The sequence below is a fragment of the Nipponia nippon genome, unplaced genomic scaffold, assembly GCF_047370975.1.
Source record: "Nipponia nippon isolate SJK-2023a ecotype South Korea unplaced genomic scaffold, ASM4737097v1 scaffold_1, whole genome shotgun sequence".
Lineage (NCBI taxonomy): Eukaryota > Metazoa > Chordata > Aves > Pelecaniformes > Threskiornithidae > Nipponia > Nipponia nippon.
The window spans coordinates 126,224,975-126,249,532 of record NW_028262290.1 but is presented as its reverse complement, the minus strand read 5'-3'; the positions used below and the strand labels follow the sequence as shown (position 1 = coordinate 126,249,532).

The 24,558-nt window shown below is 35.7% G+C and overlaps 1 protein-coding gene across 11 annotated transcripts in view; it reads right to left on the bottom strand.

Moving 5' to 3' along the window:
• ZNF385D (zinc finger protein 385D) overlaps positions 1-24,558 on the bottom strand; it is a 439,008-nt gene that overhangs the window by 60,876 nt on the left and 353,574 nt on the right. For all 11 annotated transcript variants that reach the window (XM_087771557.1, XM_087771526.1, XM_087771537.1 and 8 more), the window contains one exon: positions 4,073-4,235. In XM_087771557.1, the coding sequence (XP_087627683.1) occupies positions 4,073-4,235 (163 nt within the window). The remainder of the gene's footprint in view (positions 1-4,072; positions 4,236-24,558) is intronic.

The following is a 24,558-nucleotide window of genomic DNA, read 5'->3' as shown; positions in this document are numbered from 1 at the left end:
ACCTGCCTATTACATTAACAGTGTCTATCTCCCTAAGTTGTCTCTCATCTTATGTGTGGACTGTAAGCTTTTTAGAACAGGTGCCAGTATTTTATTCCCTGACAGCATGGAGGTCTCTTAGCTGTTAAGACTGTACTTATGCTAGATGATCTTGTCTGTGCCTTGGCCCAGATACACACTTTTTTTGTTCATCACATTTTTCTCTGTTTTTAAGAGCTGTTCATTGCATTTAAGTACATAGGATTTAAGACATAGTGTATAACATTCAAAAGCAACATTAAAGACTTTGCCATAGTGATGGCTCCCAATGACACGTTTGTCCCCCTTGGAAAAGTCTATTCCTTCTTCTCCATTGATAAATTATCTAATTCATTCTGAATTCTCTGCTGAATAAATAAATTTAAAAAATTAGCCCAAATCTTCAAGACCTAATTTGTGATAATGTGATCATGGAGAGTCCTTTTTAACTTCAAATTGCTTTGGAAAAGATCAATATTTAGACATATGTGACAACTATAGGGATATCATTTTACATGGGTATAGTCTTGGACACTCACTCTAGATTCAAAAAATCCAAGTGCAGGATAATGACTTTACTGGACAGAACATATAGTTAGGATGATAGAACAGAGTCTATCCAAATATATTCTGAAAGGTGTTCCTAAAGTATCTGTCCTTACAGCCGAAGTGAAGGTGTGAAGCATATTTATGAGGAAAATATATCTTGGCAGAGAGGAGGGGCAATTTGTAAAGCTATCAAGTACATTTAACAACATTATGCCAGGGTATATGTATGCATGTGTGTTAATATATGGTGAAAATATGAATTTTTATTGTCACCCCTGAATTGGAGAACCAAGAAATACTGAAATCTGGCTTGTATACTACCATAAAGTGGACTTGTCTTTGGAATGGTCATGCTTTCTGTTTTTCTGTCCTGAGTGACTACAGGTATCACATAATAAATGGTAAATACAGATGAAAGAAGGATGTTAAATAATAGAACTGGTCACAAAGTTCCCACATGCTGAGAATGGCATTGTCCATTATGTGACTGCCAACATAACTCTTTGTGATATTTCATTCACTCAAAGACTTCTCAAGTTCAAGCCTTCTAATAAAAAAAAAAAAATTGCAACTTTCACAGAATGAGCAAAATGACCCCATATTTTATGTTTTCTCCTTAACACATAGTTTAACCACTAGGAATCATTTATGAAAGGCTTTAAGGAGTCCGCTTAGATTGTGGTTTGCACACCCTCCATTATTTATTGCAATAACACGTGCTGGCACCACGTCTAATAAAATAGTTCCAGAATAAGCAGCATAACAAATTGCTGCTTTACCTCTTGAATCAGTTTGTATACTGTGCAGTCTTTTTCATAATCTTCATTGCATAGCACTGCAGATTTCCTGATGACATTTTGTTTGCTGGAGCTGCTAAGGGTACACAGAACCAGTGAACTGAAGTCCTGACCAATGTGCTGTGACTGACATGTAATTCGCCATTTAACCACTGCTGTACATGATATATTGGAGGTGATACGAACATGACCCTATCCTCACTGTTTTTGGGATCAAATATTAATATTCAGCAGACAGCTTTAAAATACTGTAGAAAAAGCTTTTGTTCTGAAAGATCACAAGTGCAGAGACTTAGTAACAGAACTTATTTCTAGTTATGAAAGATTAATTCATGAATTACATTGATTAGTACAACTATTCCCTCAGAATCTCATTTTACTATCAGAATATTTGACTTTTACAGCAGTCACTTACAAATGTGCAAACTTACACAGTGCAGTATATTCTGATGTTATTCTGGCCTTCAGAAATCTTTTTGCCCTATCAAGCAAGTTCTATCAAGCAAATGTAAGACACAGAACAACTGAAAAGGAAAGAAAATTCAATTTATGAAATTTTTAACTTGTCATGTTTAACAGAAAATTTCATCCTTCTGGCTACCCAAAATTTTCTTTTTTTTTTTTTTTTTTTTTCCTTTTTTCTTCTCCCACTATGCATACATGCTTGATTCTACACAGGATAATTTACAGCAAGGATACTATTCTACTGCCAGTCACATCAATGCTGACCTGTAATAACTGCATTTGAATAGAACTGTCCACCTTTCTTTGAATGCCACCAGTTGAATAAGGCTTTTGCCACCAGTTGAAGTTCTCAGTATTTTGTGAAATAGTCAGATTTTGGGCTGTTTGTCAATTAATATCAATATGTGTCTTTTAGAATGCCATTAAGGTCAGTATTTCTAACATAGAATACATATATGTATACATGTACATATACATACATATAGGTATACTCACATTCTATGAAATTAATCCAGGAAGTCACAAGCAATGTGTAAAGCTGAGGAAACTCCTGCACAGGCCATTGCTTTTGTGTGTAACTGGATTTCTGATGTTTTCTTAGTTATGCCGATATAAAAAGTGATTTGTACTACTGACCTTGGATACAAGACAGTTCATATATCTTGTCAGGGACCTAATTCAAAGCCTGATGGAAACACTCAGACTGGTTTTAATGCACCTTGGAAAATCCTTCAAACTTACACAGCAGAAGATAAAAGCTTTGGAATAATACCTTTTAAAGCTTAAAAAGATCTCTTTTCTCTTCACTTATTTTCTCCACCCACTAGATCATATTTTGTAAACAATAAATCACTCTTTCCATACAACATCCCCCTTTCTGTTCTGAACATGCCAACAGGTAACAGCAGGAGAAACTTTTAAAGGTATTTGTATGTTGAGAAACACATATATTTTCATAAATAACTTTTGACATTGTTCCTATTCTCCCATGCTTCATTTCTTTCATCATAGAAACAAAAGTACTTGGAATATTTTCTTTCTTTCTTTTTTTTTTTTTTTTTTTTGGTAACAAACACAAAAGTAATGTAACAATTTTTTTTTTTAAAGCGATGCCATTATAATTAGGATATAAATCTCCAAAAAACCATATGCTGTCTATAATAAAGGGCTATAACAAAGACATATATAGAGACAGGCCGACATAGACGTATCTGTCTATAACAAATATAGCAAAGATGCATCTTAAAGAAAGTACTACACACAAGGTACTTTTTTGTTATACTATAATTGGTTAGTGCACATCCATTTACAATGCTAAACTTACTGCATCAGAAGTGGTTCCAAATGAGCAGTTTTCAGCATCAGTAGAAAGGTCTCTGTTGTTTCACACAGCTTTGGCTTTTTTGCTGTGGCTGGTTTTGGCTCGTTTGGGGAAGGGGGGTTGATTATGACTAAATATGCAAACTGTATCCCTTCATACACAAGAGCAGTCATATCTTGTGAGATACTAGACTACCCTTCAATGAACTTACAACCTTCCTTCGAAATTTCCAGTACAACAGCCACATATTTAAAATGTGAGCTTAATCAAATCCTGTTGACTTTACCAAATACACACGTAGATTTTATTTGCAAAGGAGTACCTTTTACCCACACAATAATTTACAGGATATTATTTCAGTCTGAAGACTCATTTAAGCAGAATAATTGGCATCAATAGCACTTACCTGATTGTGTGGAATAGAGGTTATACAGCTATTTTCCAGCTCAAAACCATGCAATAGCCATTTTGAAAAAATAATGCAATGTTTGAAATTTATGAAAATTAGGTTTTTATGAGCAATGCTTTTGGAAGAGGCTTCTAGACACAAGTAGTGCAATTTGTTACATTGTTTGTGGTTAAAAGAAATGTGCCATATGTAATTGTTTATAGAGAGATACTGCATACAGACGAGAAGGTTTATATCAGTTGATATGTAATAGTTCAGCCACTATAAAAATTAATCAAGTCATGAGTATTGCATTCTGTCCTAAAAAAATGACAAGCCTCTTTTCACTATGAGAAATCAGTTACATGACTATCATATTCTCACCAGCCTATTGAAAGGACTAAAAGAAATCAATATCACACAGAAAGATGGATCGAGCATGAATCAATGTGGCAAGCACATAACCAAACAGACATGGAATTAAACAAGAAAAAAAAACAAAACAAACAAAACCAACAAAGATTGTCGCTTAACCTGTTTTGTCAGAGCTGGTATTGATGGTATTGGTAGTGATGGAAGTGAAGGTAGTCTTTGCGCTGTCCTTGGTAGTAACAGATTTCTGCTTATTTTTCATGGCTTCCAGTGCTTTGAGCTTCTTGGCATGTTTAGTGCCTTTGTAGTGGGCCGCAGCCTGGCTCTACAAAGGAGAACAAAATGAACCATGCAATCAGGCTCATTTCTAAACTGGCATTCTCTGTATTAGTACAAATACAGACTACCTTTCAATAATGGGTACCATTCACATTATCCAAGTAGTGACCAAACAGAAAATTATATTTAGAATGATGCTTGGAAAACAATGGAAAAAATACTCAAGCAACCCCAATTCGATAAATACAGTATATTACTGTATAACAGTATACTACTTTCAGACCAAAATAAGGTTGGTTTAGTCTACCATGCTACCATTAGTTTTTCTATCAAGACGTTTTTGCTTTCGCATAAAAAAATAATTAATTCTCAGGCAACGAGGAGGAAGGCACTCTCCTCCCAGTAGCTTTGCACTTTTCCAGTTTCTATTTCAAACTAGAGATTTTGTCAAAGCTTCCTTCAAAGAACAGTTTACTTTTAACAGTGGTATCAGGAACTTCTCAGCAAAGACTGACAGTAAAAAACAAACAAAAAAACCCCCAAACCAAAACCAAAGCCCAAACAAAAGAAAGCAAAACATAAAACACTCTCTTCAAAGCCCATCACCAAAGATTTAACTAAATGTGAGGCAGACATGCAATTAGCTGGTTTTCTTAGAAAAAAAAGGATTACTTTTGTCCACCTGCTACAAAAGGTAGTGTTTGAAATTCAAAGCCAGGAGCATCCTTTCAAAGGAGAAAGCTCACACAAATCCTGTCACAGTCCCAAATATATTTTGGCTACTTGATATAATTAAGCTAAAATGGATTTGTATGTGTACTGCTATTAAGATTCATGCATTACACTGGAAGCATCTTTATTATTCTAAGAGTTAATACTAACTTTTCTTCATTTATGCTGTGTTGCAAGTATATTTTCAGAATAATATTTAAAGTATAAAATTAAACCTTATACAAAACCCACTAGAATTAGTATGAGTATTCAGAGTTTATTTCTTCTCTAATTATTTAAACTCTTATAAGAAATATAGTCTTCCAGTTAGTAAGATAACAACCCAAAAAATTCCTTATATTTTTATTGCTGAACTTCAAACTTTATTGAACGCAACTCCTTTCTTACTTGAAAAAGAAATTATTAAGACTCTAGAAAAATAACCAAAATTTAGCTACTACAGAACTGAACAAATGAAAAGCAACTATGCTGGGTCAGCCCAAGGACCCACAAAGGTCAGTATTTCGTTTCTGGCATTAGACAATAGCAGATACTTAAAATATAAAAGGAAGGTAAATGCTTTCTACTGTAGAATCAGAAGAAGAAAAAAACACATATGTAATTTAGTGGCTACAAACTCAAAGGATCAAAGGGATAAAATGACACAGTCACTCAGCTCACTAAGCCACTTATGCAGGTAGAAGAATCCTGCATTATCTGGCATCTGTTAGTCTTTAGACCTTTATTTAATGTTATTTAATGTTCTGAATTTTGGGGAGAGAGGAAGTTCTAGTGAATATCACAGTAAGAGTGTATATTAATTAATCTCGAGATTTATGACTTTCAGCTTTCATAAAAAGTCATGATTCCTTCCAGATGCCTGAGATTTGAGAAGCTCAAGGTGAGTAGGAAAGAAGTGAGAGACCTTGTCTAAACCAATAAACACATAGATGTGTATGTGTATACATGCATAGATATACACACATCCATATGCTCTTGTTGTATATTGAGATGCATCATTCAGTTTGGTTGAAAAGCCAGTTTCTCTATACCTAAAATAATGTAAATATTGTATTAGGTACCCTTATTGAAAGAACACTGGACAGTGAAGTTATTAATTAGAAACAACTTGAACAGAAACAGCACAATCATGCACCTTTTACAATTCCCAACACATAACATTGAGACACACTGTAAGCCAAATACAAACAGTCAAGAAATGTTAATTATTGTTAAATTGAAGGACCAGTGTCAAGTTACGATGGTGTATTAAAAATGACATTATACAGTACATCCTCATGTTGCTATCATGTCAACTATTTTTACAGTTTCTAGTCAAATTTAATTATCAGTCAGATCCAGATTCTGACTGCACTTGTTTTCCTTAACTAATAGTGTCATTCTTCAACTATCAGAAAGGTAGACAGAACATAGTCCTTAATACTGAATTATGAATGTTGGTATTAGTTTCATACACAGCTCAACTTAATTCACAGAATTGTTGGCAGAGCACCCCAGGTTTATGTCTCCTGCATCCATAGTTCTCTTCCCTCCAAATTCTCATAGCTACAGCTCCACAAGCCTGAACTCAAGCAGAGTGTTGGATCCATAAGGAATATACAATGAGGCCCTACATAGAAACTGGTGACCTTTTCAGTGTTCTGAAATATATGAATGTAATTGCTCCAAAGTAGAAACACATTGCTCAAATTTACAAGTACAATGGCTGCTAAGCAGAGTTGTCCATTACTCACTTCCCACAGAACGCTGCCAGTTTACCCAGCCTCTGCTTAAAGAAGATCTTTATGCCTTTTTTATTTCAAAGTTTAAATCTCCATCCTCTGTGGGGACATGAAGCCATCTGAGCTTGTTTCAATATAACTGTAGCTGGCACATTAATGGCACTTCTATGTGAGAGCAGACAGATTGCTCCTAAGCATTTAACCAGCTCCAAATTAGCTTATGCTGAACTTTACAACTGAACTGGAACCCTAAAAAAAAAATTCAATATCTTTCCTTGCAAGAGTAAGATGGAGGAAATGGAAAAATATCCATAAATATCTTTTTCAGCACAGCAACATAAAATATGGTACCTCACTGAATCATTTCCTGTAGCCGTAAGAGAACTAAAATAATCCTCACTGCTTAATTGGCATTTATTTGTAGCTTATAAAACTCATTACTTAAATGGTATTTACTTGTAGGTTAAATACAAAAATAAGATAGATCATAACGTGCAAGTATTCCCAGCTTTCATGAAGAATTAAGAAATATTGAGAGAGAGCAGAAGAGTGAAAGACAAGTTAGTCCTACTTTTTGGTGCCAACCATGATGCTTAACTGAGTGAAGAGACTGTACCCCTTCAGAAAGGTGAGAAGGGGTCTCCTGGTATACTTCAGAGTTCAACAGTTGCAAAACCCAAGAAGATAATATATACATGTTTATATATTACCTTACCAAGTTGTGCTAGAAGCTGTGCTCAGATGAGTTATGAGCAGAGGTGAAACCCTACATCTACAGAAGCTGATGGGAATCAAGGGAGGATTTCCCTTTTCATGTTTTGTAAAGGGGTACTGACTTTTATAACTGCTTATCTTGATGGAAGCCAGTCCCCTTTGAGAAACGACTGTTTGATCTAAAATCAGATGTTCTCTCAAATGAAAGAGATTTAGGACAATCCTAAAGGAAAAAATCCCTATTACTAGGGAACACTTTGTAATCATAGTCAATCAGCTATGCTAAAAATCCTCTAATATTAAATTCTGTTTCTTTTTATGATTACAAAAGAACACATTAGAACATCTGAAGAAAGAGCTTACTTTCTTCTTTCATCATAGTTTCCAAGTTTGCTTCTCACATCATAGTTTCCATGTTTGATACACACAATTACCCCTAGCACTGTGAAGACAAGTCACTGTCGGTTAACATGTGACCCAGTCAGTGATGAAGCATGAGAAATATGTCAGATATTGGTGGTGCAATATTACCGTGAACTTTAAGAAACTATATCCATTCTTGAAAAAAGATGTCTAACAAGAAAGTAAAAGGTAGATTACTTCATATCTGAAGTTGAAAACTCAAGGATCCTTAACTAAATTCTGAGGGCTCTGATCCTGCAAATTACATCAAGACAAACTTTGGTCTGTGAGAATTACTTCAAGGACATGGCAAGATGTCTAAATATCAAATCACTTTTCAAGGGTTTTTGTAATGAAGTCCTGCCTAGTTGAGCAGTACAAGTCAGTTTAATCATCTCTTTTGCAAAACAAATAATTTCCTCTGTCTCCATGTATTTATCGTGAATTATTAGGGACTTTTCTAAGCCTTACATTTTGTAACCTTCCCAAATTGTTAGAATATAAAAAATATATTTGTCTATATAAACATTTGTTGTGTATATATATATATATAGTAAACACACAGACATACACATACCATAAAAGAATAAAAAATTCTATATGCAGGTGTGAGCAGTTAGAAGTAACAGCCATAGTTTCAAAACTCAGTTGTATTTTCTTTGCTTAAGTGCAATACTGTACCACAATTACCATAAGGACATCACATTACCAAGCAAATTGCAATGTGTAAAATATGATGAGAAAGATGAAATATTTTAAACAATCCAGACAGTATTCTCTTACAATTACAGTCATCATATCTACATGGAAGTATTCAAAATAAGTTTGTCTGCCTGACTAATGTACTTCAGTGAATCATATGTCTTTTCACTTATGTTCTTTAGGCATTGGTCCAACAAAAACATTGTCCTTAATTTTATGCATTGAGACAAAAAAAAGGGTCTCCTCTTATTCTCAGAGTTTTCAACTTAGCAGCACTGCATCTTCCGTTCTTTTCATATCCCTCCTGGTTCTTCTCATATTACCAGTCTTCTTACAGATTATTTTCCTGGTTCAGTCATTTCTTCTAGGCAATACCTTCATAATAAAAGCCAGCTCAAAGAAAAGAACTGTTTAAAAAGTGTAGTGAATATGTTCCACTGATTCTTCCTCGCAAAAATTCAATCCAATTATCTTGTATTACGCCTTTCTCATTTCACAACTTGTTTTGAAAGATGTCCATTGTGGAGAGTGCTCTGCTCCATGTTGTCATCTGGCCAATTAGTAGCAAGGCTGCAGTCTGTCTGCACCCTTAGAAAGCCCCAAACAAGGGCTGAGAGTGCTGAAAATTCCTTTTTGTCTATCTCAGATTTCAGTAGCTCATGTCATGTCTTTGTTTTTACCAGCTACTGGATGCTACCATCACCTCTGCTGTTATTCCCAGTACAATAGTAGCAATTTTTCCTAATACATCAGCAACTGATGTCAGGATCCTCCAGAGTAAAAAGCTCTAAAAACAAAAAATGAGTTTCCTGGTTCAAACTAATACTGTCAGTGACCTGGGCACACATGGAAAGCAATAACATACAACTGTATAAGCCAAGAGCGATTCTGTTCTGTGGTGAAGTCAGGGAAGTTGTTTATGAGATGCCTATGCTACACATTGTCTTAATCTCTGAGTACAGAATATTTTCTTAAAGTTGGGCTGTCAATAAGTACTTTTAATATAATTTTACATCTGTTCTAAGCACACAAGAAAGTGATAAAAATCAAAAGACCTTTTTATTTTGGGAACAAGTATCATACTTTTTTCTAACGGCTCCAAAGTTGCCAGTCCAGACTGATTTACCAGCCAGGCCAGTCAGTGATGACAGCACTGAGCTCAGGGAAGGTTGCAGTATGCAGCTGAGACATCCGTATACTACCAGGTATGTGCTATTTACATAACCTGAGGTGATCTCTATGGAACTTCTCCAGTAAGCAAACAGAAGTAGTTTACAGAGAGAAAGTCTAACAGCCTTGAGATGCCAACAGTTGGTTCTGTCTAGGGCAAGGCTTTTACCGTGAGCCACACCTGATAAAACAAGAAGAGGATTGTACAGTCTTTTAAACTGAGATGTATTTACCGTATTTAGTCAGTAAGCTTTTATTTGAGGTTATTTTAAATTTTCAAAAATAATTTCTTACAAGGCCTACTGTTTTGTTTGCCCAGTGAGTACGTGCAAGAAATTCAGGACTACTCACAAGTCCTATGCTTTGTAGAAAACAGAGGAACTCCATGGACTTCAGCAGAGCTTCACAGACTCACAGCACAAGAGACAAACAAGCTAAGTACCTGTGCAAGCCTTTGCAGAGCAGGAGATTAAGTGAAGACATATAATGTAATTTTTAAAGGTGATGTCAACACAATGTCATGTTTCATATTGAACAAGAAGAGTATCCTGATTTCTGCCTGATATATACAAACTCAATCTGCAGTCAATTATAGTGCAGATAAATGTTGCCTGTCATCATTTCTTCCTTCTGCTAAGCTTACCTTTATCTTCTGGATTGTGTCATTTCAATTTTTTGTGCACTCTATCATCACCACCAGTCTGTAATACAGAGCCAGAGATCTAATTACATTATGGACTCAGATATAACTGTGGTATAAAATGCCAAGGACGTGTGTAATATGACTTTGTTCAGATATGCTCGGAGAGAAGGCTTTTGCCCCCTAAACTATGACTGATCAATTTACCCCTTTCCCTAGGGCCAAATATACAATAACAGACCAAGTACTAAAAAGGACCTTTCTGTAGAAAATAAAACCTTTCTCCATTATTATGGCAGAATAAAATAAACGTCCCAGCATGTTAATTCCCAGGTATTTAATTTTCTCTTTCCATGGAAAGAAAAACTTTCTCTTCCCTCTTCTTCATAAAGCATTTATTCAATACACTCATGAAGGTAGCCTGAGGCTCGAGGATCAGAGTGAACGGGTGGTTTCTGAGCTTGCTAGCTCCTTTGCATTAACAAAGCTGCTCCATCCCACTCCCTGTGCTTGGGCTCCTTCCAGAGCCATTTATATAATGGTGAGAGACTGCACCTGGCAAGAGTCTGCATCACCTTGTGAGAGATTGGCATTGACCCCATTCTTATGGTAACATCATCCATCCTAGAGTAAAATTGAATATTTTCATTATGGAAAGGAAAAGCTATTTTATCTTGGTCAGATGCAGAAGGTCAAAATTTTCTACTTAATATCACCTGCCCCGTAACACAGTATCTTTATGATCATGCATCTGCTTGTACTGTAGGCTGCCGTTGAGTGTGGCATTACCTGAAACTATCGAAGTAAGATACAAGAAACTGCCTAGATATAACACACTTCACACTGCATTCCAAGTAGACGTACACAGCATCAAAATATATATGCTGAAGGGAAGATAGCTTAAGTAATCATTCTCTTCCCATACCCAGCATTTTTCTTTTAAGGACACCAGTACTTCATGCAGCACAACAAAAGTTCATTGCATGTTGAAATTCAATAACCAGACTATTTCCTTTACCATCTATTTTATCCTTTTTATTGTTAAGACAGATCAATTTTAAACTCATTTTGACAAGGTTATCAAGTTCTGGTCTCTGGAAGTTTTTACATACTGACTTCCATAGTAATAATGGTTGCTTTTTGGGGAGCTCTTTGGATGGGGAGATGAAACATGCTCTTTTGAAAACTGGTATAATCAATGAAATTAACTTTCACATTTAATCTCATCTTTACTGTATTAATTGGCAACGTCATTTATTTTCCCTATGGTAAATCTTATTGTAGTCAGAGTGTCAAGAGAATATTAAACTTGTTTGATTTTTTTCATTCACATTAACAAAGTGATTCATCTCAGATTAATCTTAGAATGAGACAGAAGGTTAATCTATACACACTGCTATGTGCTACTCATATGATAAAATAAACCATGTATTTATTTAGCTTAGTAAATATAACATATATGCTTCCAGTTTTGAATTTGGAACTGACATATTTGGAACTGAGAAATTGAGCAAACGATAAATGCCATTATAATTTTGTAGAAATGTACTCCAGCTTCCCTCTAGTAGCAGTAGACACACCCACACATCTTTTATTCATTGTGTTAATTAACACCTTTTAAATAATACGTCAGTAATGGCAACCCTAAAAGTGGAACCTGATATACAATCTATCTATGAAACAACAAAGAAAACAAGCTCACCATGACACAATATGGTTGTGATTTACTTAATAATGAGTTTAATAATGTAAATGTAATTCAATGTTCAGGTTATACACAATGTTTACTTAAAAACAACAGATGGTGTTGAATTTAAAATAACTGCTTTAAAGACAGTAATTTTCTGAATAGTGTAGAAAAGTTTTTTGAGTCTTTTCTGATGTCATCTGAAAAATAACAGTGGTGGATATGTAGCCAACACCTTTTTGAATCTCAGTTTGTCACAGTTCACAACAGCTAATGGGAGTCAAGAGTGTACACATACTTACCTGCCCAGAGCCTCTGTTCATTTAGAAACTTTACACTGACTGAGCACAAACACTTGATTCCCTCTATATCCAGCTTGTGAACTGATAACTAAAGAAAGTTGAGTGGGTGGGTTTAGTGTAGCTCATCTGAGTTTTTTCACCTGATTTCTGTTGCCAAGGAAACCATATTTGTCTGTTGACATTCATAACATCAATCTCATTGAGTTCTGAGTTTCAGATTTTTTGACTGAATCAAAGCATCATGGAAGAATAGTGGCAAGCTAGACACAAAGATAGTACAAGAAATTTTACAGAAAACAGGAAAAGCTTAAAAAGTGCATATTTAAATTCCTATTAATTCAGTACCATTTGAACTTTGAAATTACAGACAAGTTAATACAATTTGTATGTACAAAACCACAAAAGAGAGTACATGGAGATATTTTCACTGTGCTCTTAAGCACAGTCTTAATAATTTTATTGGAATTATTGCTTTTAATACTATAGTTATTAGAAGGTTTCCAAATTTCAAGTTCCTCTTCAGAAAAATGTTTGTTCAACTTTCTGATTCTTATACTCAAATATACCGTTACACAAATTTTTCATTTTGGATTTTCAATTTATATTTCAATAGTTATTTTAATGTAAATCTTTCCTGTGTCCTTTAGGTTAGCTCCTACCCATAAGCAGAAATTCAAAACCCACAAATAAGAAACATAAATTTCCTGATTCCAGCTCTGTTTTATGTGGACTTGGCAGTAGTTAGGTGCTTCCCAGGCTAAATCTCCAGCCTTCTTGTAGAAGGCTGTAAGTATATGTAAAATATTATGTGAACTTTTCCACTGTGAAAAGTTTTCACAGCTGCACAAAGATTGATAATTTAAGGCTAGGACTAAGATGGAAGAGTTTACAGATTCTTTCATTCTCCTCATATTCCAAGAGGAATCCAAGCCTTCCAGGTGTAGAAACATCCATGGAGAGGCAATGTGTTTTCTAGGAATAAAAGAACTCTCAGCCCACTAGTTCCTGGCTCATTTAGACAAATTTTGTACCTCCAAAAGAGTCCTATCCCAGTGGTTTGCTTAAAAAGTCTTACTGTAGGTTTATCTACAGGACTTCTCTCTTTGGGAAGAAATATACATTACATGAAAAAGAGAGAGAAAGAAACAAAGTAAAATGAATAAATGCTATTTCCTACTTAAGAAAAAAGTGAATTATGTTTTGTATAAGGAATTAATATTAATAGAAAATAAATGCCTACATGGTGATAAAAACTAGTGGCATACCATGGAAGCAAATTTGCATTAAAAGCTGGTTTTATCTAAACAATTAGCCAAGAAGAAAATATTTTGAGAAAAACAATCAAAATATCCAGAAGGAACAAAGGTTTGTGAGGCATAGGAAAACTTGAAGATCAGTCAAGTCTACGATACAGTTATATTTATTCCTTTACATAATTTTGTTCCTTTCACCTTGCTTTCAATCATTCTGGGGCGACTCTGTGAACACATTCAGAGCCTCAGTGAAGTCCATGAGATGCTGTGTATGCCTACAAGGTTTGTCAGCACACAAGTTCTACCAACTATTGCAGGGTTAGAGCCTTAGTACTTTGAATAACCTCCTTTAGACATACATAGTGCACACAGACCTAATAGTGATGCAAGTTAGTCACAAAATCGTTTGTCCTTAAAGTAATATATATATGTGGATAGATTAAGTTTTTCCGAAAGTTGTGCAGACTGAAAAATGGGGTTTATTTACTAACACAAGTAGGTTGTTGTACTATCATCAATACAGAACAGGCAAAAATATCTTCCATTACAAAGCCAACAGGTGAGCATCTTTCACTCCTTTAAGCTATCTGTTAGGTTCTACGCAAGAAGCCATGATTAGGGATACAAAGCAAAACACAAAACTTAATGTGAATGTTCTGACATTGCTTACTGTTTACACTGCAGTTATATTTTGTCTCCTTCCTACAAACCTTCGTTCCCTCTACCTTGCATCACGCTGAAATCTGAAAATCTATTTTTTCCATTGACCAAACCCAAATGTTTACTGAAGCTACAAGAAACTGGTTGCAATTCTACAAACCTTACTGGATAAGAGCAGCCCCTCTGAAATCAACAGGACATCTTAAATGCTGAAGTGTTATAGGATCAGTGCTTAAGGGATGGTCTACATTTCAGCTTCAGTCACATTGGCTTTTACGTTTCTGATCTCCTTTAGCCAAGCACAGGTTATCAGGTTCAAAACTGGAACAGCTATATGAAATTGTATGGTGTATAATATAAAAAAGGTCAAACTAGTCAGGTATAACAGCCCTTTCTAATTTTAAAACCTAAGACATCATTTCAGGTTTTAGATTTGTTTGGGCAGAGATTATTGAAAGAGTGAAATTTCCAAATGGTACTGAAATTTAATGCTGAGACTCCAAACTCTTTGGAGCAGGCAAATCCCTTCATAACTATTCACAATATTTATTAACATATTTATACTTATATATTACTCTTTCTTGGTTTTATGCTGTTCTTCCTTTTGTTATTGCTCAGTGTTGTTTACCATCAATCTATGGTAACCGTAACTCAAATGAAAGGAAAAGAATCCCAAACTTCTCACATCTCAGAATTAAGATTTACAGAGATCTGATACATGTAAATTAGTACAATTAAGTCAGTAACATTTAACAGTTTTCCATCCATGTCCACCAAATGTTAGAATGCTCCTGAAGTGATTAAGAAACACTGTAGTTTAATAAGAGAAGGTTAATTTAACCTTGCAGGCATGACCTTAACACCTGAAGAAACTCTGACTTAATTCACACAACACTTGTGTGAAACAAAGACTTTTTGTTTCCTTTTTATAAAATTTTAGCCATGAACACTTGATGACATCATTAACCAAGAAGAGATTATACTATCAGAACTAATGAGGTATTAAAATATCTCAGTGAATAATGAAGAATATTCAAGATTCCTCTTCCTTTTGTCCTTTAAAAATAATTCATTTAACAGTTGTCATTTCCACAAGCAGATGTATAAAAGTATACTGTTTTAAACAACAGACTGAAGCCCCTTTTAAAGTTTTGTATTGAGATGTGAGTTCAAAACAAAACATTCCTCTCTAGGCTTCTGAAGAAAAAGAAAATGTCAGGGGAGAAACACGGCAAGTTTGCACATAGCAATCGTGGTAAAAAGGATCTCCTGAAAAAGTCTGCACATGGGACATGCAAATACAGCACAATGAGATCAAGCAGGGCTAAGGAAAAGCTAACATGTCTATGCTGGTCCCCACAAAATTACTTCTGGAACACTGGTTTCTGTAAAAAGTTTTAGAGATTTCTGCATCCTCTCTTAATAAAATGAAAATAAGAATCTTTAACTTCACCTTCAATGATGAACTGAAATTGTGAAAAGCTCTCAAGTTTACACCCACAGTGTCTCACTGCTGTGATAATTCTCAGTATGCTTCAGTATCCTTTGCAGCACCCCAAATTTATGTGATGGATGACATTCCACTGAAAACTTCTAGCTAAATGAAGACAGAACTCTCACTAAGGAAATCTCCTAGTAGGTTTCTAAGCTGGTGTTGTACCTTTGGGGTGTATGGACTAGTTTGACCCTGATTTGGGCACAATGAGCTTCAGGATGCTTTCTGGAGTTCAACCATCACTAAGTACAGGTGAAGCAGCAATATGGGACAGGTATGCTTTTTATGTTCGTATCCTTATGATTTCTAAAACTGAATCCTAAAAAAATTTTCTTTAATATATTATGCTTAATGCTACTATTAAATTGCATAAACCAGTAAGTGCTTTTTCCCTTGGGTATGTATTAACAATTTACTTTTTGCAGACAAGTGTACAAATATGATTAGCTTTTGCAAATTGCTCCTTATTCTGTTACTGGTAAGTAATTTTTATATTACTGCAGTGTAAACAGATGCTATTTTCCACTACATATTCAGCAGTAATGAGCTAATTCAATGTGTTAAAAACAACAAAAGATCTTCAAGAATGAGCTATTTGCTTCAATAGTCCAAGCTCAATTGAAATCTATGTTGAAATCACCCATGGTAGGAAGTTAGCAAATTACTCTAGAAGCCCTGTTGCAAAAGAACTTTCTTTAGTTCATTTATTCAAATCCTGAATGTGTTCTGCTACCTTCTTAAAATGCATATTATTGATCAACTTCTTGCATATTGATTTGGAAGTTATTTTTTGATATACTTCATTACTTTTCTCATAAAGAAATGACATTTTGGCAGGACCTTTACAATTGTTTCAATATTCACTCCTATGAATTAATTATACACCAAAACCTAAAAAGAATGAAGCATGCTGTTTTCATTGCCCTTTGGAAATTGCAAGGACCTCCTTGCTGAGAAAAAAAAAAAAATAGCAAGCATGTTAAGTTTAGATTGTGTGGGTGAAATCCTGGCACCACTTAAATCAACAGAAATGTTGACATTTATTTCACCCTGGACTGGGGATTGAAAGCAAGTGTGGTGCTCCACCTGGACCCAGTGGAAAGAATTTAAAGATTGATGGACAGCCTTTGACTAAGCCAAAAAACCAAAACAGCATCACAGAAACACATCAGCTGAGCAAAAAAAGCCATGCTTTCACCACAAAAATGTGTTATATGCAACTTGGAATATGCTACTTGTCTACCCTCACTATAGAACTTGTTTGGGTAACTCTACATCATATTGGTTGGTGCTATGTACTCATACTTAGCTGCTACTGGTATGTCATACATACATACACTCTACAAAATGTTGACAAAATGAAAATTGAGAACACTCAGAACAATTTCACTCAAATGGAAATGACTTGGTTTGTGTCCTGGTTTCAGCTGGCATAGAGTTGATTTTTTCTTCCTAGTAGCTGGTATAGTGCTGTGTTTTGGATTTAGTATGAGAATAATGTTGATAACACACTGATGTTTTAGTTGTTGCTAAGTAGTGCTTACACCAGTGAAGGACTTTTTAGCTTCCCATGCTCCGCCCGGTGCACAAGAAGCTGGGAGGGGGCACAGCCAGGACAGCTGACCCAGACTGGCCACAGGGCTATTCCATACCGTGTGACGTCATGCTCAGTATATAAACTGGGGGACTTGGCCAAGGGGCAGCGATTGCTGCTCGGGAACGGGCTGGACATCAGTCGGCAGGTGGTGAGCAGTTGTATCATGTATCACTTGCTTTGTATATTATTATTGTATTATTATATTATTATTACTACTACTACTATTCTATTTCATTTTACTTCAATTATTAAACTGTTCTTATCTCAACCCATGAGTTTTCTGACTTTCACCCTTCCAATTCTCTCCCCCATCCCACTGGGGTGGGGGGAGTGAGTGAGTTGTTGTGTGGTGCTTAGCTGCCGGCTGGGGTTAAAACACGACAGTTTGTTTCTCTGCTTGCTCTTTACTAGTTTCTACTTAACACTGCTAGAGACAACCACACCATTTGAGTGATCTTCACAGGAATATTTTCCTCTTTCTTTTATATTACAGCAAACCTGTTTGTGGAAGGTATGTGTGTATATATATATATGGCTACACACACACCACAAGCAACCTGCCATCTCACCAGAAATATTATATTAGATGGAAAGGTTTCCAGTGTTGAGTACACTTGATATATATATATCCAGCAGACATCCAGCTATAAAGCTAACAAAGACTCACATTTTTGTCAGAGAGATATAATCCATTGTCCTGCTTTTTTTTACTGGGTTGCAAATAATCTGTGCAGCAGTTTATAGACAGATATAAAGCCACAGCATGTATCAGAAACACTAAATAATGATATCTAGGGAATAAAACATCAGAAGAAGGCAGATAACCCTTAGAACTCTCAGTCTCGACCGAATCTGTGTGACTATCTTTTCATTTTAGAGTAATTTCCTATTTTTGATCCTGGAGCCAAATTAGATCTGAGTCCATCCCATAATAAAAATACAACCAAAATGTAATAAAAATAAATAGAATAACTCCATTTATCTCCCAAATACAGTGCTTTACACTATAAACCATTTCAATAATCACAGTTATTCCAACATGCATGAACCTTAGAGAGACCAAAAAACCAAGGAACCTACCTTAAAAGAACATTAAGGGTACAAGTTCAAACCAATGGATAAGGAAGGGTAATAGCAGACAGCAAACATTGTGACTGTAAAAGCAAGTACTTGCAGGTGTAGGTTGCTATAATCTATCAAGATTATGATAAATATTGCTAGTGAGTCACGTAAGTCTCCTGAGAAGAACCGTTAACTCTCCCAGGGCATTTTCCTGGCCTTCAGAGTTCATGGTGTCCCTAACGGCTGGAACCATGTCGCCCCTGTGCCCGTACGTGCCATTCTCAGAGCCTCGTGAGGCCCCCACTCCCAGCTGTGCCTGAAGTGCCCCTGTGTGCCACCTACTCTGGCAGCCAAATCATAAACTGGATAAATGATCACCACTTAATGATGTACACATTTACTAAGTAATAAGAATTTTGAACTGTACAGCACTGTGACTGTACCTCAAAGAAGGGGTGAAAGTAGGATCTCAGGTACTATCCAGAGCCCTACTGATGACAGTGAACTTTGAGAAGTCACACTCTCCAAATGAGATCCCAAAGGCTGTCAGGACAAATGCACAGCCATTTACAGAGGAATAGCACAATTAAGCCAAGCTCAGGAAAACTGGCTTTAGCACCCAGAGTCCTACCAACTGCAGACAAGATTTAACTTCTAATTATTTCCAATACTTTCCCCTTTATAGAGGGTTAGGCTTTAATCTTTAATTCAGTGCCTCTTCAGTTTCACCTTACAGATACAGTTTCAGCCTCAATGTTTTTGGCCTTCAGTCTCCTAAAAAATACATTTTATTGCATTCCAAATACAAACCAGATATTTACTTCCAGCTGAGAGTTTTAAGATGTGTTAGCACCTTCAGGCTTACACATGGTAAATCTAACAGGTTTCTTCAGGCAGACAACTGGCCAGGAATATAATTGGGAGCTTTCAGGCTAAGCCAAAGGGTTTACTAGTCCAGATATGGTAAGAGGACAAGCAGTTGTTTGCTAAGGATGGATTAAATCTATAGCCGAACTATTTATTCAGTCAAGTGCAAACATGCCTTTCAGTCAGTCAAATATAAGTCTGTGACTTCTGCAGGTTTCAGAATATGGGTCTAAAACCCCTGGTGTTTTACAGGAGAGAGCCCCTACCTTCTTTACCTGATCAGACAGACCACATCATAGGCCCTGGTGCTCTTTTGACTGCACAGCTTACTATTACAGGAGCCAGCAACAGAATTTATTGTCTACATGAATCTTTGCTCCACATGGCTGTACAGTCCCCTCTCCTTCTCCCTGTTTAAACCAGTGGAGTTTAAAGGTTTAAAAAGGGGTGGAGTCCACTACTGTTCATTAAACAAACAGAAATTAAGGATGACCTTATCACACAAAATTGGTAGCTTTAATAAATAGGCCTGAATATGTGGTTATTTATAGTGCAAGAATTTCAGAAATTTGATGTTAATGATAAGATCATTACCATGTTGATTTAACTTTTGTGGTGCTGATAAAAGAGAATTATGAGAATTATGCTTCTCCCCAGCCAAAAGGCCTCAGGGGCCAACCCATCAGTCATCAGTTTGAAAATGTACCTTTGCACACACCAGAACAGCTTGCAGTGAAATACTAAAGGCCCTTGCCTTGTCCTAAATGCAATTCATGTTTCTATAAACAGAATACTGAAACATGATGAGCTTCTGTTAGCCCCCCAATCAAGAAAATCCTGACTTCTTAGTTACAGTTCAATCCCATCAGTTTGTTATGAACATAACTGCTGAATTAAAGATGCATATTCAGTATTGGGGGACCTCTTATTATAGAAAAAAGGAGTCATGTCTGCAAAACACAGAGATTCTTGTGACTGCAACAAAACACAATTTCAAGACTGAATTAAAATTCATAGTCCAATTACTGTAAGTGACTATACCTCCTCACTGTGAATCAATCTCTTACTACTCTGTTACCTGTTTCATGTCAGGAGCAGCCATAATAAATCACCAAGCTGATTTTATGGGGACATTGGTGGGGGTGGAAGGCAGCACACTGAGGGAAAAAGTAGATAAATATTTTCAGCCTTCATTTCAGAATATGGAAATTAGCATCTTTTGGATATAAGTAGATTTTCTGAGAGATAACATGTGATCTCTGTCAATTTTAAAAATCCAGATTTAAAACAGCTACCTATTTAAACTATTCTAGAAGTGCTTCTGTCATTATTCCTTACTGTAAATACCAGAAAAGAGCTAATTGATAGAATTCAGCCATCTTAACTTTTATATAGGCTTAAGTAGTTTGTGTGGGGAAATATTCATTAAGGCTGACTTTAGAGAAGATCTGAATCCTAAGTAACCCCAGCTGGAGAATGTCTGGATGACAAACCTCCTCCCAGTTGAAAAATAAGACTTGCACTGGCCGGACTAATGTATTTCAGAATTCTGTCTTCAAGCCTTTCTACTCTCTGGACTTGGACACACTCCCTTCAGGATGACTTCTCCTTTGCTTTCAACCAGTATCTTTATGATCATTCAGCATGAATAGCCCCTGGACAGCTCTAATTTTTCTACTACTGTTTACTCTGTCACCTGAAATATTCCATTTCTCAAATCACCTCTTTTCTGTCACTATATCCCAAATGTTAATCACAAACTATGACAGACTCAGTGTCTCCTTTCTTTCCACATATTGATCTCCTACTCTGCATCATCACACCTGTTATTCAATATTGCTTATTTGTCTCTTTCTCACATAGCTCCTTTTTCTTCTTGCATGCCTTCGGACAACTCCAGCCATTTATTCCATAAACTACAAATTCTGAAAATACATTTATTCTTATTTACCATCAGACATTTTTTTACAGGCTTGACTTCAACTGTTCTAACATGTTCTCTAATAAGTTGAATCATATTCCTACTGGTTGTGAAACCCTCTGTCTTTCAAGAAAACTTAAAAATGGGTTTCAGAATGTGTTTTTCCATTAATTCATTTGCTGATCCCCTGCTGCTCTCCCTACATAATATTCTTATTTCATTTCTGATTTATTAGAAAATAAGCTTTCTAGAGAAAAGATCTCATCTGAAACATCTGTAAAGAAGTGTATACTGCAGAGATATTTAGCTGTAGGCTCCTTGTATAAATGAGCCATAGTATTCTTCAGGTTCTAAGTAAATTACCAAATAAACAGTACCTCTACTATTTTTAAGATCGTTATTGCAGAATAATTCAGACCATACCAATAACATATTTCCTGAGAAATTATTTCCAGTGTATCTTATGACTAATGGTTGTTTATCTGTATCAATGGACACTCAGCAAGAAACTTGACAAAAATGCTGAGCCCATTTTCTCTTGGGACCTTGCCTTTGGTTCTGACTGAAGTAGTGTGGACTGATGTCTGCAACTACGTAGCCATCACAGCCACAACTGAATATTCATCCTCAAAATGGTTACAAGTGGTAGAAAAATCAGTTAATAAGAGTCATCAGAGCAAACGCCTACTTTTTCTTAGTGCTAACTTTTTGAAAATATTGATTTGCCCTTGATTAATTTCACTAACTTTCTATAGGATTTGGAGAGAGAATAAACCAATTCAGAACTTGCTTTCATAGTTTAGGCAAGACCCTTTTCAACAAGAAATTTTGCTTTTGATCATTAGGCTGCCAGTGCTGGCAGTTCACAGGCTGAGCAGCACCTGTAAAATTCACACAAAATTCAGCATCCCACCACCAGAAACTATACTTCTCCTCTACCTCTAAACAGCAAACATGGTCACACACACCAGTGAAAACTGCATAGGTTTTCTCTCACGATGTGAGTCTAAGAAACCATCTTTCTCATCTTATTAGCCTAGACAATGTTGCAATAAACTTCTCTCAAGTGTGAAATGCACATCTTCTACTCCATAGGAATTCCTCTTCCTTTACAATTCCTTCTATTAGTGCAGAACAGGGGTAGTAAAAAAGTAGATCCTTCTTGGAAGGATGACAGAACTTGTGCCTTGGGTTGAAACATCTTAACTACTGAATCCCTGCTTGGGCAAATGCAATCAGCCCTACAAGACAGAAATCACTAAGTGGTGACCATTAATACAACCCAGTCTATTTCAGCCAAGAGTCTGTACCAGAACCCTTTTTTTCTGCTGCAGTCCCCACTCCTCGTGATCCCTGCTGCTGAATGTCATTGCGTCTGCTCCTTTCTTGTCCTGAATATCTGTTCTCTCCTTACTTCTTGGCAATTGTTTTGGTGGCAGCACCACCTCCAACAGCATTAATTTAGCACAGGACAAGCTAATAAGCCTACAAAGATTGCAGGCTTTTCTCTGCATCTCATGCCCTGTTGGCTTGCCTTGCTAGTAAGGCCCGTCTCACCAATCAAGACATGGGGCTCAGACTCTAGAAGAATAGCCAAAATGGTGCTGCACTATTTTTAGTGCATTTTATTAAAAATTCTTCCATCCTATAATCACATGATGTACAAGCTCTTTTGTGAAGGAAGTTTCATTCTTACAGCCTTTTCAAGCACTAAAGAGATACAACTTCGTCGTGTAAAATAATTTTAGAGAAAAATTCTTAGCCATTGGGAACTATATAGAATAAAATACTGTCAACTGCAGTAAAAATTTTCATTCCTCCAGTGTCCAAGGTGTTAATTATTTCCATATTCTCCATGCTTTCTGGCATCTTCCTGTTACTCACTTATTGCTGCTTCTCAGGATGTGTTTACCTTAGAAACTGACTTTAACGTAACTGTTTATCACTACATAAGATTCTGGTATGACGATCACGTTAGAGAATAAATTGACAAGCAACAACAGGTACCTTGTGGTAGGCTATTTGACTAGAATTCTATCAGTGAAGAATCATCAAATATCTCTATTCAATAACAAAAGAAAATTTTCTGTTATGTCATGACAATAATAAGTGGTGAGAGTCTTTGGAAAGGTAATGCAGGTTGATGTACCCTGTAAAATAAAAATTATGCAATATACTCACATTAATTAATAAACCATAAAAATAAACAGGTTGTCACTTGGAAGAACAACTTCTATACAAGTGATGAAATTCTGTATTTGGCAAACAAGGTATCCAAGCAAACAGAACATAAGGGGTGAAGCTGTTTGAGTGATTGTTTGATTTGCAATCTAGTGCTTTTATCATCAATTTAAAAAGAAACAAAACAAAGCATCTGAGAGAATATCCCACAGTTTTAAAATTACTGTATATATCATTGGCCTATTAAATTATGACATTTGGACATGTTTTGTACTGCTGTGTAGACTGAGGTGAGAGATAATAATGCTGAAGTGTCTGCACTTAATGAAAACATAACACCTTCTATTTGGTGGCATGGCTCACTGCAAAAAAGCAATATATCACTGTCCTCAAAATGGCCAACAGGAACAGGAAAATGGGCTACTTCTAATTAAACATTTTATGTAAAAACATGATTGCTAATCAAATCTTTATTACTCCATACTCTCACATTCTACTTTCTTCTTCATTTACACTTCATCCTCTAGCCCTTGAAGTATCAGGTTTACAGTCATCTTATATGCTGTGTTTTTTTCATATTGTGAAAGGATAAACTTGTGACAATGATAATTTAACAAGATACCTAAAATAAAAAAGTGACTGTGGGAGGAAAAAGAACAGTACAATTAAACTACATCTGGTTATTCTGATAGTTATTTGAAAGTAATATTTAAGGTATTAGCAAAATATAAAGTACTTACTCAAGGTGAAGTTTCATCATTCTTGTGACAACTGAAAAACACCTTTATTACAAGGAAGGAGAAATGCTTGGCTTTAGATACACAGAATGGCCCTATTTTCAGAAGTGTGTTATTCAGTAATGATCACAATATAAGCCATACTTCCTTTAAATAAAGGAAAGATGCCTTTAATTTTTAATGATTTCATTGAAGCTTGCTACACATCCACTTCATATAAATTGAATACTAAAGATAAATACTGCCCTAGCCAAGTACCTGATAAAAAGCCAACAAAACAGCTTTTGCAAAAATTCTGGGCTAGCATACACTAAGTTTCTCCTAGTGAAGTACCACACAACCATTTAATTTTTAATTTATATAGTGATAATTATTGCAATATTTGTACAATGAAGTGAAAAAGTTACAACATAAGATGTTATTTGAAATAGAAAAGCATTCTTCTAATCTTGTAGGGAAAGATCAACTGAACTTATTATTTTTGTTAAAGAAATAATAAAATCAAAGCAAGCACTGACAACTGCAA